We start from the raw sequence: 17243 nt of genomic DNA on the forward strand, positions 1-17243 counted from the left end.
ACTCTTTTCCTCACATTTGTTTCTGTTCCTAGAAAGGAGAGTCTTGAGAGAGGGCACAGGTGATATTTTTCCCTTGGAAGACATGTTGTTAAAATGCAGTGGAGCAGTGACTGAATGGAGATTCAATGGGCAGAAAATTCCTGACCCTCCTGATATCTCAGAACTCAACATTCGAGAAGTCAGCTCCACTAACAATGGTGAGTCGTTGAAACAATTAAATAATTCACTTTTACACTTCACCCTTTTCTGCTGGCCCAGAAAACCAGCCTGATTATGCCCCCACATGTTCTGCTCATGAAGGCTTGTTTTAGATGAATGTAAAGTGTAAGCTGCATTCTGTTAATGACAAGCTTACCCCATTCACACATATCTTTTGATTTAAACCTTCTGTCATAGGATAAGTGTGACCATGCCATGGCAGATGTTGTATTCTGTTTGACGATATTATTGTATAGTGTCATGTACATCACCATTATAATCCCTCCTGTTGTCTACACATTCCGTATACAACCTGTGTCCTCCCAAGTGAAAATGACCCACCTTCACAAAACCCCAAAAATAAAATGAATTTTTAACACCAAATCTGTTTGGCCTGAAGAAACAATTGTCATTCACATTTATTTTGTGGTGAATACCTGAGTTTTCCCTATTTACCATTTTTGTGAGTCTGATAATGATTATTTGATTATAATTTTGACCCGAAGACAATGGACCTCATTCTTTTTTTTTAAGTTTCTTCTGAAATGTTTCTTACGGGCTTCGGAAAACAACGTAAGAAAAAGAACTCCGCCAAATTCATGAACGCTTGAAAATGTGTTCATAAGCAGCAGAAGTCTTCTTAGCTGTGCTCCCCCTGAAGAGGATTCTTAACTTAATGTGCATTCTCGTGAACCTGGATTTGCATACATATACATGCCCCGCCAGCTCCTTATAAGGGCACGCAACAGCAGTAACGTGTGCAGTCAGAATCAACCGAGACCTCGCGAAAGCAACTCAGTAATTTTTCTACATCTCTATCTGTCTACAATACCGCTCTCTGCCTCTACGCAATTCAGAGCTCTCACTCTTGCCAGGCATAGACAGTAGAAGAAAGCACACGTAGCGATTGGCTGGTTATGCAACACTGGATACAGGACTGTTAATTGTGTGTTTTTTGCCTGGAAGTCTCTAGATATCTGGCACCTTATTGAACTAAATTAAAAAGATTGAACGTGCTGTTCACAGACACCAGAATGAACGTGTTTACAGTATCGTTCATCAGGCAGTAATACAGTACGTTCAGTTCACCTTCACCAAAATTATGAACAAGTTCATGGACTTTCGTTCAATGAACAAGTTCAGACGCTACACTGCAAATGAGAATAGTCTGCATTGCCGTACTTGCACAGACGGCAGTGCCAAACGACGTAGAATCATGACTATAAATGTGAATGTAATTGTTTATGATACAAATATTCTTATTAATATTATTATTATTATTTAAATCCGAGGATGTCTGTACAGTTGATGAAAACGCAATCACCAAAGATTTGTCACATTCAGCATTAACACTATTAACACGGAGAGATTTCTTAAATGCAATACCTCAAAAACATTCCTTTTTTAAGGAATCGCATTGGACGAAACTCCAGACGATTTACGACTGCTATTTCGCGTTCTGAAAGTCTTCTGAAGTGAAGAAAACATCTCCAATGAGAAAACTTTCATGAATGCCAAATGTTTTCCTAGATTCACCGGAAGAGGAGTTCAGAAGACATTACTTCTTAAATTTTCTCAACTGCGTTTGAGAATGAGGCCCAATAATATTAGTACCTTTATTGTACAGCTTACATGGAAATATGAATAAAGACAGCATTTCACTTTTTCTAATGTTGATAAAAAATATAATTTAGGGGATTTTTTTCTGCTGTTAAACACAGTGACCGCGTAATTTTGACCCGAAAACAACAGGAGGTTTACATCATTGCTCTGGCAATGTTACATGCAATAACAGGGTATGGTTCAAGTTAAGGACTGGTCTGAACGTTCAACAATGATGAGAGCGCTCATGATAATTACTGAACCTGAGCTAAGCATACTGAACACTTTTATATGATTGAGTATTACATTTTAAAAATGTAAGACAGTATCATGGTCTTAATGCTGTAGCTTAATTGCAGTGTTTTGTTCTCCTACAGGTCGTTATGAGTGCATATCAACAAAAAACTCAGTGCCATTTATTCGGTGGGAAAATATTAATAGCATAAAACCATATCCAATCATTCAAAAAAGTGAAGACAAAACCATTCAGTGTACAGATGGGCAAAGCATTATCCTGCAGTGTTGTGCAAACTCAGATTATGAAGTTGAGATGGTGAAAGAGAAAGACGTCAACAATAATCTCCAGAAGCAAGGTGAGATTTTACTCATGAAATGCAGATTATCACAAGGTGCCAAAATGATTTAATCCAGTATATCCAGTATAATAACACTTTCACACTAATATCGCTCTCTGGATCTAGCCTTAGGACCATCTGGGAATTGCGGGTATTCATACATTCTACAGAACTGTGGAGAAGGTCCAGGAGAAGCTGAGCTCAGATGCCAAATAAACAACCCTAGATTGCAGAACTTTGATTACAGTTCAAAAACTGTGAAATTAAGTTTTAGAGATGAAGGTAAGGTTTTTGTCCTGCCCCTCCATTCAGTATGCATATAATACAACTTCAACTACGTCTGTTAGATAAGAAAAAGGAAACTAATAAGCCCTTTTCTAACTTTCAGATTTTGACTGTTCTGATGACACGTTTGGCGCTGGAAATGATGGCCAAGAAGCTAACGGGGACTGTGAAGTAGATGAAGTTGGTACTGTTACAGCAGTATGTCAACAGAAGGTTTGGGAGATTATAGTAGATGATTGTGTTGACATTCTGATCGAAGACCTGGAAAAAGAATCGCAGGTAATGTTCCTATTTTGTACTCATTCTCCTATGCAAAGGATGAATGCTCTAACAACTTTTATTTACTTTGTGTTATTGTAGTTTGAATATCAATAATCAGGGCATTGTATAAAATTCAAGGTTTGTATATCACTAAAATGACAATTCATTTCTGAACACCTGAACAACCTTAACAAATGGCTTTTTTAAATAGTTTTACATACATTCAGAAATATCATATTTCCTGACATAAGACTCTCTGCCAAATGTGTATTATACTTGACATTATCAAGTTTCTATCGAACCCTTTGGCATATTTTAATCATCTCCATGAAAGAGAAAATGTGAATTGATGTGAGTTTCCATCAGCTGTGTTAAGAGAATTATTACAAGGGAAATGTTCATCCTTTTTGGGGGGGAAATGGACACCTCATGGCTGGAGGAGTTTTGTAGGCAGGCTTTTGAAATATGTGAGAACGGTAATAATAGAGAATGGTTCTGAAGATAATGAGGACTGAGGTGGTCATTGCCACTGTTGTCACTGCAAAGTTCATGATTGCTAATGCAGGTTATGGCATCTGCAATTGCATGCCAATGTCAGTCTTTGGAAGAAAGGTTCAAGTATAGTGTTATAGTTTTATAGTGAGATTGTGTAAAATATGAAATGTTTGATTTTGTTATAGTATTACTATCTCCCTCACATTTATTTCTAGGGTTTGCCAGCAAGCAACCTATCAGAATTTGTGGAAAGATTAAGTACCATCACATTGGAAAATGAAGAGAGGATATCTAACTCAACAGCAAATGTTAGAAGTGTTGTCAATATCCTGAATAATGTTGCAAACACTTCACGAAACTTAATAATCAACGTGGATGTCATAGAGGTAAATACAATGTTATTGTGTTATTGAAAGGTTATGTGTAATTTGACTGGAAATGAGGTCTAAACAGATGATTGGCACTGCAGGTGTACTCCACATAGTCTCTATGATTGACAGACTTGAGGCAAAGTATTAAGCCCTTGAGACAATTTAATTGTTTGCCGCTATATAAATAAAACTGAATGATAATCAATCTTGCTTTAAGCAATACTTCATCAGTGTTTTGGAGAGTGGCTTGCATTTAAAAGAGTTGCAAAGTGATATATGGAAGAGTTCAATTTATAAAAATCTGTTGGTAAAAAATATTTGGCGACGGTGGCAATATTCAAATGATGTTTAATTTACTTTACCACTCTTCTCTCTAAAGTTGTACATTTTGCTTTTAATTTCTATAGCCCAATCCCAGTTCTTATTTTTCTATCCCTACCCCTTGTGTTCGAGTGCCCACTCAGTTTACCACTCAAGTGGCACTCAAGGGGTAGTGATGGTTGAAATATTCCCCAATGAAATGGAACAACAGAGTGTAGTCCTGCCCATGGCAATTTCTGCCCTGCACTGATATAAGATGAGCAGGGGACATGGAAAATAACTCTACTGTCACGTGTTATAACAATCCAGTTACATATTCCTTTGCTTCTAAATTAAACTAAGATAATCCAACAGATTTGGTGGTAGGGCCAAGGGGGGAATTGGAATATTGCTGTTGTAAGCCTGTGTATTGTGCAGCCTAATCACACAAGTATATTTTTGTGTTTATAGCTACATTGTGTTGAAAATATTCTAACATTTTAGATGAGTGATTCTCAGGACGACTCCTGCCCCCTGAACTCTTCAGTGGCACGTTTGTTTAGCTAAGTGCACCTGATTTGTATGTAGTTAGAGAAGTTTCAAAATGTCACGCAATTCACAAATTAATTTTCTTATTGTCATATAAATGACACACGATTCTTAAATGTGAAGGCTGTTACATATATTTACAGACTTAAATGTAGTTGCAATGTAGTCTCATTAAACTAACGACACTGTAGCAGTTATATGTGTGAGAAAAGCAATAAGACAGGGCCTGCTTTGCCTACGAACCCTTCGCGCCGGCTGCATTGTCTATAGTTACACCCCTGGCACACATGCAAATTTTCTAACACAGCGCAGATACACTCAATTAAAGCCAACAGCAAATTAACGAAATACACCTTTTTCAACGACAAATAAGAGATACATAACAGCGACATCACGCAGAGGCTTTGGCTTAGACCCCCCCCCCCTCAGCTCATGGGCCCCTGGGCCTGGGCCTAGTAGGCCCGTTCAGTAATCCATCCCTGATTAGCTTACGTTAGTTATCAAACATGTTAGCCAGCAAACTGTAAAAGTATCAATCATTCCACAAATGCATGTCTGTGAATAGATAGTAGCAACTAGATACAACCCATTATTTTCATAAAATCGTCTTGTTTTTCAATGCATGTTGCAAACTGCTGGACAGGATGGATGGAAGAATAACAATTTTTGTTTCAAATAATGAAAGTAATGAAATAATTGAAGTAAAGCAGTCACCCAGTGGCTGTAAGGTCTCAAACTTTTGGACCTCACCCCAACTCTATACTTTGTGTAATCAGTTGTAACACTTTACATTTGTGAATGACGTGACGTTTATTTGTAAAACACAAAATGCATTAGTAAGTCGCGTGACATTGAATTTTGAAACAAACTCCATAGATTTAGCTGATCAACAACATGATAATTATACTGACTTTACTCAAGTGTAGAAGATATGCAGGGCATGGGGGAGGTTTCAGGATCATGACTGATGTATATTACCAGATGTATAGTTATGCTATGTTAATACAGCTGTTATGTTTTGTTAAGCAGTGAGACCTTTCAATTGTAGGTATGCAAGGTAAAATCAAAAACATGATCATGGTTTCAAACGAGATAATCAGATAGACATTATACCTTTCAACAACCAAAGCAATACGGCATTAGAGTTATGCTTGCCTTTGCGTATAGTCGTGCTATGGGAAAAGGCATAAATGTTCAGTTTCTAAACAAACACACAAGCTCTGCCTCTTTAACCACTACCTTTTATATTACTTCCTAGAATTTCTTCAACGCCTCAACCGTCCTTGTGTCCAATTCTACTGTCAATGTCTGGGACCGTTTAAATGATGGCAATACAACAAGGAACATCAGTGCATCTTTTCTGGGCTCTGTTGAAGTTATTGTGGGATCCCTGCCAGAGGACATATCCTTTGTAACAGGAACAGAGATCATCCAACTACGCCACACTGTTGCCAACAGCTCATACAATGAGACACTAGGAGTGGATTCATCTGCTGTGATCTTCATCCCAGAGGGACGGAACCTTACAGTTACAACCATTGCATTCTCTACTCTACATAATGTCCTACCAGCCAGGAATAGCAGTGACAATGAAAGCACATCATACAACTACATCAATGGAGCTGTTGTTCTAGTGCAAGCAAATGACGTCATTAAGAACATCACGATAGGCTTTGACCTCATAAATGAAACACTAGGAAATCCTCAATGTGTCTTTTGGAACTTTGAGCTTTTTGATGGATTTGGGGGATGGGATTCATTTGGATGTGAGCTCACATCGTACGTGAACAACACTGTCACTTGTGAATGCAACCACACAACGTCCTTCTCAATTCTTATGTCACCCTCCATTCCTCCTGGCATAAAACTATTGCTTGATTTCATCACATACATTGGTGTGGGTATTTCCCTTGCCAGCTTGATCATATGTCTTCTCATTGAAGGAGTCATATGGAAGAGCATGACCAGAAATGACACGTCTTACATACGGCATGTCTGCGTGGTGAATGTTGCTGTGTCACTCCTGATTGCTGATATCTGGTTTATTATAGGAGCAGCTTTGTCAGACGCTAAAGTAACAGCTGTTGGGCCATGCACAGCTGCAACCTTTTTCATCCATTTCTTTTACCTAGCGATGTTTTTCTGGATGCTGGTGTCTGCTCTGCTGTTGTTTTATCGCACTGTCATGGTTTTCTCCCAGATGTCGAGGTCAGCCATGCTGGCAGTTGCATTCATCCTTGGCTATGGTGCCCCACTCATAATCGCGGTGGTAACGGTAGCAGCAACTGCTGGAGGTGGAGGGTACATCGGAGAGAAACAAGTCTGTTGGCTCAACTGGAATAAAACTAAAGCACTTCTTGCTTTTGTAATTCCAGCACTGACCATCGTGGTCATAAATCTTCTAGTGATGATTGTAGTCCTGTTCACAATGTTGAAAAGGGGTGCTGAAAGCATGAAAAACGACAAACACACCCTTGTGATCATGGCGAGATGTGTTACCATCTTAACCCCTCTCTTCGGTCTTACCTGGGGATTTGGCATAGGCATCATGATTTCGCCTGAAGCAGTGGGACTCCATGTTGTTTTCGCAGTGTTAAACTCATTACAGGTACCATTTTAGGACAACGATTTTTCATTATCTTAATAATTTTATAATGATCTAAGACAATCGTACGAACAATAGTTCTCCCAAAGAATTATTAGTGTGCTATAGTCTGCAGCACAATTGATAAATGCATTGATTTTTTTGATTGTTCTAAAACTATTAATTATTCAAAAATCAGTTGAAGATCTAATAGCATCATATTCAAATCTTCTTGGCAAAGACTTCAATAATATATAATATACCCATACTTTTTATTGTTTAGGGTTTTTTCATTTTGGTGTTTGGAACGCTGTTCGACAGCAAGGTACATGTTTTCACCTCACTTTTATTGCATGTTTCATATTCAGTATTTTTATTTTAACTTGCAGAAAGGATATTTATATGAGGACATGTAGATGGTGTATACAAACCTACCAATTTTTCTTCTTTTTTTTGTACAGATAAGGGAAGCTTTAGCAGGCAGATTCAAACTATCAAGCTCTGACTCTGGTGCTACAAAGGTGGGCATTCTTCAACAATTAATTTCATTCAATATATTTATTGTTAAATTATAATTATTTATTTATTTGTATTTTTTTTTTTCTTTTAAGAAATCCAGTCTGTGTGTTTAGGAGTGGTGCTTTTTTTAATAGTTTTTATTAAACAACAATTCGTATTGATATAATAATATGTTATGCTCACTGATTGTGTGAGAGAAAAAAAGAAAGAACGAAGAAAAAAAAAAACACTGCCAGTAGCCCAGTACTACACATGATCAAATCCACCAAAGAAATTACTCCTAGGTTTGTGAAAGTTCAGCCCAATGTTAATTAACTGTAGTTTTATATTTACTCTCCATAGATGTGATTCCCCATTACCTATCTGCCCCACAAACACTGCTAATAAATAATAGTAAACAGTACCACAGTAAGCACGTGCCAGACATCACAAACTTGATATGCAGTTGTGGACTCAGTATGACATAGTTATCCATAACTATGCATGTCAGTGTGTGTTTGATGTCATGGCTAAAGTGAGGTGCCTTCACTTAATTTCCCAATGAGATATTTAGTGCCTCCAGTGGAAAATTGCCCTGTTCAATTTTGAATACACTTTGAAGCTACAAGATCTCTTAAAAAAATTGCTCCTCAGGGAAATAAAATTTAAACTATGTAGCAGTTGTGATTCCATAGCCAGGGGATCTGACACAAAAGCATATAGTAATTCCTTAAAGTCATTTCAATCCGATTCCTCTCTTAACACTGAACACTTCATTCATTAGAGCACAAGTGCTGGGGCTTCATCAAACATCCTTGATTTCTTCAGAGGGATTCGAGGTAGAAGTAAGTTAATTACCTTCCTCTATAAATTGCGTATCAGTCTCAAGCCATTTGACAAAGCCATGATTTAGTGTTACAATTCTGACTATAATCAATATTTCTTTACAATTCTCATTTTGAAATCAATGTATTTCTTTTTCAGATGTGTACAATGTAACAGGCACCCATGCTGTCAACTCAGGATCTGGGACTTCAGGCACTTACATTGTCACTGACTCCTTTGTGAACACTGAATGAAAACCTTAAAGCGCTGTTATTGAGCACTGGTACCTAAGTGTTAAAAGGTTGTGTAAGATAAGTTGCTACACTAATTAAGAGCTTTGTGTAGCAATAGCTACACAAAGTCTTTCAGAACTATGGAAGAATATGATTTATAAACATAATTTGGAAACTTACTATGTATGAGCACAATACTTTGAGTTCATCTATCTCTTCTGAATACATGTTTAATCAGTCACTTTGTATAATAATCTAAATATAACAAAACACCTGAACCAAAGAGAAGCAAAAATATGGCTAAAATATGTCTAAACTATTTTTTATTTGGGATTGTGTAATACAGTCATAAATACAGCAATGTGTTTGCCAGCTTTACACAAAAAAAATACTTTTTTAGTGCCAACTTCATATAATGACGCTTCCTTCAACCGTTCAGTGAATAGACAAACTGCCTGCAATGGAGAAAACAAACAGGAAGTACCATACATTAATATAAGAGTCGATAAGCTTCACTGATAAAACTTTACACAATGCTCTTTCACTACTGTAACACATGACAATTCAATTCCAGTATTACATAGTACATGTAAATTATTTCATGTATTTTATGTGACACATATACACATTCACTTTTCTTCTATATGCAAACTACTTTTATCTCTCTTGTTTAATTGACATTAACCTTGTCTACAAATTTTGAACAATTTTAGGCTTTATCAACATTTCTGTCTGTGCAGCAAGCATCAGCTGTCAGTACAGTAGGCCTATGATAGAGTCAAAACTGTATCATTAACGTTAGCTGTACTTAACAGTCAGATACAGTATACTGGATCAAAGCAGTGATCCAACTAAGGATGCTTTTCGCAACAAGTGTTTCAAACAAATGCTCTGTTTCCAAGCTTTTATAGTGAACAACGTGTGATGTAGCCCATGAATAGGCCACATGCCTCAATAGCTTATCAGCTCTGTTACTCAAATAACTGAGATACAGTAATATACTAACATTATCATTATAATAAATCCAATTCTATGGACTAACTGCTTTTATTGTTCCTTTTATATTCATTCTATATTATAAGGAATGCAATATGCTTGCATCTATAAATTGTAATTTGATCCATTGAATGTTTGATTTGGATCAACAGCATTTTCAATAAAATATCGTATATTCCCTCTTCTTTTCTTACAATTCACACTGCTTTAGCTAAATGTGTTTGGGGCAGAGATTCACAATGACATTCCATGGGCCTTGAACTCTGACAGCGGGTAAGGGTTATTACAGGTGTGTTGACAGCGGGTAGGGGTTATTACAGGTGTGCTGACACCTATCTTCAAATGTAAATTCAAAGAAACCCACTAGGATACCTAAGGATGAGGTTAACCTAAGCCTTTGCATTTTGGGTCCAATTTCTTTTTCTGTTGTATCGAAAGGTTAAGTTCATACCAATATGTAAACATGCATTTAAAATGTGTTTGACCTTTTAAGTTCTAAAGGGGAGCTGCAGCTAAACAGAAGTTCAAAAGTGGTTTAGCTGCTGCGGTTACTACACCATGTTTGGACTTTCTGTACTAAAGGAGAAAAGCTGGTGCAATGTATTAGCAGCATACGTATGCAGTAGTACGCAGCTAGCATGAAAAAAATATGCCTGCATGGCACTTTAATAACAAGTCCTTCACGGACTCTATAACATTCCAGATTGAACACAGGTGAAGTATCAAAGGGCACATTTTGGGAAGCTCTCAAAGACTACCTTTGGGAAGACTACCTTTGGGAAGCTCTAAAAGACTACCTTTGTGGCCAAATAACAGTCTGAAGTTAATAGACTACAAGTAGAACATATCTGTAGCATTATTAATCAGGTCCTAGATTTAGACCACCGCACCTGACCTGCACAAAGACAGATTAGCCAATGACATCCCTCCCTTCCCTTGTGTTGTCTGGCTGGGGCTGTTTATGTCTCTGTCCAAGCCACTATGTTTACCGAGGCAGGACTGTACGAACACCACACTGTCTTTGACCGCAAACACTGAACGGACACCTCGGGAACCGCAAGGAGCAATTCGCTGAATTTGACAAAAAGTTTATGTCAAATCTTTGTATTTCTAAAATTTGGATTAGGATTATTGACTAACTCATGACATCAACATTTGCGACACTAGGCATGTTGGAAGCAATTTGCCTAAGGAGCTGATAACTGACATTTGTGTAAATATGTATATGTTGGTGACTATGTATGTGTTTATGACTGTGTGTGAGTGAGTGAGAGAGACAGACAGAGAAAGAAAGAGCACATATACTAATATTTTCTCACTTAATAATGTCAGGGAGTTGAGGATCCTGGTAGAGCCCATTATGCTTGTATCCATGGGAACCTTCAAAAGGAACTATCCTGACGCTCCCATCTGAGTTTTGTGAATTCCGTGCAATCTCAAACAGCTGTTTGGAGGAACATAATTATGTTGATAACTGCTCAGTCAAATAACAGATATTGAGACTCACACATATTCAAACTATGAGTTTCAGAACATCTGATAATAAGTCAGATGACTTGTTATGTGTTTCAGAACATCTGATGATAAACTCAATGACTTGCCACAATCTGAAGAAGTTGGTGGCATGTGGACTTGGGCCCCAATGTCTATTTTTCATATTACCTCACCAACCATTTGCACACACCCACACCCACACCCACCCACACACACACACACACACACACACACAAACACACACCCACACACACACACACACACACACACACACACACACACACACACACACACATACATACACCCACACACACACACACACACACACACACACACACACACACACACACACAGTTGCTCTGGTTGATATTACCTCCTGAGCCATGTGAAATGGCACAATGTGATCATCTTCAGCATGAAGAATCAGTAGAGGAGTCCTCAGCTTACTTACACTAAGAAATAAGGGGAGGATACTTTAGCAATATAATATTGGGAATATTAGGGAAAATTATGTTCTTATCAGTGTCTGAAAATCTACATATTTCTCTTCCACCTATGTAACATACTTACTTTTCATCATTGGCGAAGACCATTTCGTTCTCTGATATTGTGTCCAGGAAAAAATATTCAAAATAGGGGAATTTCCAAAAGATCTGCCAGTTGACAAAAATATGATTATATTAATTGGTTACATTATTACTTTCAATTCATTAATTGGAAAATGTATTAATAAAAAATCATCCACACAATAGAATGCTTCTTTAGACTGTACTGGATAGTAATTAGACAGGGAACAGTGATGTGCATCATTTCAAGACTCGAAACACTAGCACAGAATGGTGGTCATCATGCAGCTGGCAAACAGCAAGGACAAACCAAACCAAGACTAAGGCCGAATCTCGATTCTTCCCCTTGCCCCTTTTGCTTTGTCTTTGTCTTTGTCTTAACCCTAGCACTTGCAAGTGTAAGGGCCAAGGGCTGAGATCTTTCCCCTATGAAATGAGACGCGACTCGGTTTCGGGAACGTCATGCGTGACTGTATGAGCTATGAAACTAGCGATTAAAAAAACGTTTAAATGAAGAACATGGTTGCAAATATATATGTACACAACTGTGTAGAGCACGAAACAAGACTGTCGTCATTTTTAAATTAATTATAAGCCAAAAATACTTACATTTAGTGTATTTAGCATCTAGCTAGAAAGCTACCATATAACCCAATGAAGTGGTGGCATACGCGCTAATTGTAACCTAAAACTACCGTTTGAAAGCTTCAGTTAAGACCTACAATACTATGCATCGTTCGTGTCGTTCATTTCAGATCAAACCGAGTCATTATAAACATATAAAAAGTTGTGTAGATAGCTTTATTCATGTAAAATATTCCTCGCTTCAAGCAGCCATTTTTTTTTTTTAATTCCCGAGCTGGGTTCGCTGTGTGCTCTGGGATAGCCCTTGGAGGAGCAAGTGAGCTCAACGATAATCTTAAAAACAAGGGCCATACACCCCTCAACCTTACCCCTTAATCTTGATCAAATTGGGTATTGAGACACCACTAGCTCTCACATGAACGCGCAACTTCGAGGGTAAGGGGTAAGATAAGGGGTAAGGGGAAGTATTGAGATTGGGCCCAAGTCTGGCCTGATGTCCTCAAGTCTGGCCTCTCCCTACCTCTTCTCCGCCTCACTTGCTGTCATATCTTCAACTGTCCTATCCAACTAAAGGCATAAAAAGCCCAGAAATAAAACATGTCAGGATTGTCTGATGTGGGATGTCCCCGACCAATAGCAAAAGCATCTTTCCTTTTCACCAACTTTACCTGATAAAGCTCCAATAACACCAAAGTAAAAAGCTGAATTCTCAGTAGGCTCATGTCTAGATAAGAAGCATGTTTTAAGAAAAAGGGATCTGTGGATCAAGTTTGTCATGTAAATGTAAAGTGCCTACCCTGGCAAATGGATGGTTGGCTGCCGCTTGCCTTATGTTTGAGAACGCTCCCTCTAGTATGACACAATCAACAGTGACCCCTGGCAAAACAGTTACATTCTGGTTAGAACGCTGTCATTCACACCCCATTTGGGACGCTGTATGAAAATACTGTATGTATTTTACATAAGTTAGAAGCTTATTGCAGTATGATAACTCAATATCATTACGTTAATGACAATTGATTCTCAAGTGAACTTCCATACACCTACATGTCAATGAAACCTACTCAATGAAATGTAGGACTACTAGGGTATTAGGGTATTAAAATATCTTGTCATCTCAAGATTACTCTGCCGCTTTTCATGTGTAGAAAATCATTTATTTGTATCTTAAATAAACAGACAAACAAACATAAAATATAATTTTGAAATATCCCACAAAATGATATTCACAGTTATTTTTGCTCTCTTTCAGTTCAAGGAATATACAAACACATAAACATAAATACAAAAAGGTTTTTAAAACCCATACGTAGAGAGTTTACCTTGTTGTTGTAGTTCCAATGCAGTGTTAGTGGTTACTCTGTGGGAGTAAGTAAAGTATACAATTTTATTTCACCTAGAGTACATTATCAGTGACTCTGACATTGCAATCCCTTGCCAAATGATAAAACTATGAGTTCAAAGCTCACTCAGTAACTACTTAGTATAATAATTAATAAGCAAAGCATTACCATTGTATTTACTATGTGTACTCTGTCGAGTGTGTTGTAATGTTAAAGTGACAGACATGAGAGGTCAGGTTAATGTGAATAAAAAGAAATAAAAGCGGGGCACAATTTGTATTACCCATAACCAGCCCTTTAGCAGCCCTTTGAATCTGTGTGAGGACCACTAGGGTTAGGGTTAGTTACTCACCCTGTGCCCAGCGAATGCCCCCACACTCACCCTGTGCCCAGTGAATGCCCCCACACTCACCCACTCACCCTGTACCCAGTGAATGCCCCCCCACTCACCCTGTGCCCAGTGAATACCCCCACATTATCACCCACTCACCCTGTGCCCAGTGAATGCCCCCCCACTCGTCCTGTGCCCAGTGAATGCCCCCACACTATCACCCACTCACCCTGTGCCCAGTGAATGCCCCCACACTCACCCTGTGCCCAGTGAATGCCCCCACACTCACCCTGTGTCCAGTGAATGCCCCCACACTCACCCTGTGCCCAGTGAATGCCCCCACACTCACCCACTCACCCTGTGCCCAGTGAATGCCCCCACACTCACCCTGTGCCCAGTGAATGCCCCCACACTCACCCTGTGCCCAGTGAATGCCCCCACACTCACCCTGTGCCCAGTGAATGCCCCCACATTATCACCCACTCACCCTGTGCCCAGTGAATGCCCCCACACTCACCCTGTGCCCAGTGAATGCCCCCACACTCACCCTGTGCCCAATGAATGCCCCCACACTCACCCTGTACCCTGTGAATGCCCCCACATTATCACCCACTCACCCTGTGCCCAGTGAATGACCCCACATTATCACCCACTCACCCTGCACCCAGTGAATGCCCCCACACTCACCCTGTGCCCAGTGAATGCCCCCACATTATCACCCACTCACCCTGTGCCCAGTGAATGCCCCCACATTATCACCCACTCACCCTGTGCCCTGTGAATGCCCCCACATTATCACCCACTCACCCTGTGCCCAGTGAATGACCCCACATTATCACCCACTCACCCTGTACCCAGTGAATGCCCCCACACTCACCCTGTGCCCAGTGAATGCCCCCACATTATCACCCACTCACCCTGTACCCAGTGAATGCCCCCACACTCACCCACTCACCCTGTACCCAGTGAATGCCCCCATACTCACCCTGTGCCCAGTGAATGCCCCCACATTATCACCCACTCACCCTGTGCCCAGTGAATGCCCCCACATTATCACCCACTCACCCTGTGCCCAGTGAATGCCCCCACACTCACCCTGTGCCCAGTGAATGCCCCCACATTATCACCAGGCTGCTCCCACTGCGTGCTTTAACCCACTGGTATAAATACAGGGCATCAGTAGTCAGGCCCGCTTCAGTCGGTTCACCGGAGGAATCTCCAAACCCTATTCAGATGTGAACACAGTTAGTGATCAGGACACATGTTGCTCACACAGAGGAATCTCCAAACCCTATTCAGATGTGAACACAGTTAGTGATCAGGACACATGTTGCTCACACAGAGGTCTGCAAAATAGTATTCATATCAAAAATAAGCATTCTTATAAATATAGTGATCTGTCGTTCAAGACAAATTATACTCCTTTTATTTCTGAAAGACCTTTTGGAAGAAAAAGGTAGTGCATAGTAACACAGTGCATAACTGGTGTTCCCCAGTATAGTTCAACCGACCTCTGTAGTCCAGGGACAAGACATGGAAGCCAGCAGCACTCAAAACCTGCAATAAAACAGAATACTGAATACAGCATTATTGAATTGATTGTTATGCTGATTTTAAGACAACAAAAAAGTTACTTACATTCAGTAGTCCAACTCTGTGACTGGCACCTCTTTTCCAAAGATACGTTGACAGCAAAGGAGAAAAGCACATTCCCACAATGTACAGAATGTTCACAATCAGCTTTGTTCTAAATTGAAACTGAACTAAACTGAACACTTTTTTTTACCCTTTGGATAAGTGGCAATACCACATGGCACAAAAATAGCTGGCACTCAATATTACACTTCAAACCACCAGAATGGATCAAACTGCTTTAAGCTTCTGTCATTCCTTCATTATTTGCAAAGCAGCAATTTCAGAACTTTTTTTCACACGTGGATATAAGGCACTGTGGTCTCATCAAATCATTTATTGGTCATAGCTCATGCAGTTCCTCACCTTGTGCCTCCATTGCCATGCAGATAGATGATGACTGGAGCTCCATTTTGTAAGGCCTGCTGGTACCATCCCAGATCCTTCCCCTGAGCTTCCTGCCATAGGGAGTCTGGAACTGTATGCCTGATTACAAACAATGAATGAATGAATTGTGAAATAACACCAAATTAAAATTATGATCACATGATTTTCAGAATGTTACATTGAAAGGCTACGTGATTTTGCCTAATAACAAGAGCTTGTAAATCAAGTCCACGTTTGAAACGTCTTACAAAAGGCAATGCTGCCACATTCGGTCTTACATGGATGATCACCTGGCTTATTACATACCAGACACCCAGCGTTATCCCCTCCTCCGATGACAGGTAGAGGTTAACCGTGTGATTGAGAGCAAGATCTGCGGGACGACTGAGGTCGGTGAAGAAAGGAACTCTGGCTATAGAAAAACGTCAGTGTATACGACATGTCAAAAAAAGTAGCCTTGGCGTTGTTGCCTAAGAACATAAGTCAAGTAGGCTAGTTTGAAAAATTGTTGTGTCATTTCAGTGTCATATCTTACCGACATGAGAGAAAACTGCGTGGTACAGGATTCCAGGAAAAAGTCGCACTGCAAATGGTATGCACAAATACAGAATACCAAGATCCACCAGAAGCCACATCAATTTCTTTACGCGCCACCTGGAGGAATGAGCGTTACGTGTACTTACAGGGTAATGACAGTAAATACAAAACATACGTTTGTAATACATGCCAAGCTCCATCATTAAATAAAGCTGTCAACGGCATCTAGGCTACGCGCGAGCAGTCACTGAAACATGTTCATGAAGCTACTCATTGAAGCTACTGCTATAGCCGGTAAAAGGTCAGCAGATTTTACACTAGTTTACCTTTCTCGCACTTTCCCATGATTTGTTTCCTGATGAACTACGCATGGCTGCTTTTCATCTGTAGATGTGTGAAGTCGGTCTGGTCTTTTTCGCATATTGCTACCGAAGTCCAACGTCTCGTGTTGTAAGGGTACTCTTGAAAGGTCTTTTACAAATATGCGGGCTGATGTCTTTGGCCCGGCTTTTTTTGAGATGATTCAAACATCCAATTTCGTTTCGTTTATAGGAGAAAGTTCAAATGTATTCCCGTTGTAACCTATCGGAAGCTCG

At 39.5% G+C, this 17243-nt stretch overlaps 1 protein-coding gene across 1 annotated transcript; it reads right to left on the reverse strand.

Annotated features, from left to right (window-relative positions):
• Positions 1-11087: 11087 nt before the first annotated feature.
• Positions 11088-16992, reverse strand: LOC308382874 (lysophosphatidylserine lipase ABHD12-like; the record flags this gene model as incomplete). The annotated part of the gene is made up of 11 exons (XM_080860395.1): positions 11088-11216; positions 11640-11718; positions 11837-11919; positions 14351-14539; positions 14939-14969; positions 15187-15316; positions 15603-15648; positions 15730-15760; positions 16090-16209; positions 16417-16522; positions 16974-16992. 11 exons carry the CDS (start codon positions 16990-16992, stop codon positions 11088-11090), a joined length of 963 nt encoding a protein of 320 aa, XP_080716521.1.
• Positions 16993-17243: the final 251 nt, after the last annotated feature.

The sequence above is a fragment of the Sprattus sprattus genome (genome assembly GCF_963457725.1).
Source record: "Sprattus sprattus genome assembly, chromosome: 2".
In the NCBI taxonomy this organism is placed as follows: Eukaryota; Metazoa; Chordata; class Actinopteri; order Clupeiformes; family Clupeidae; genus Sprattus; species Sprattus sprattus.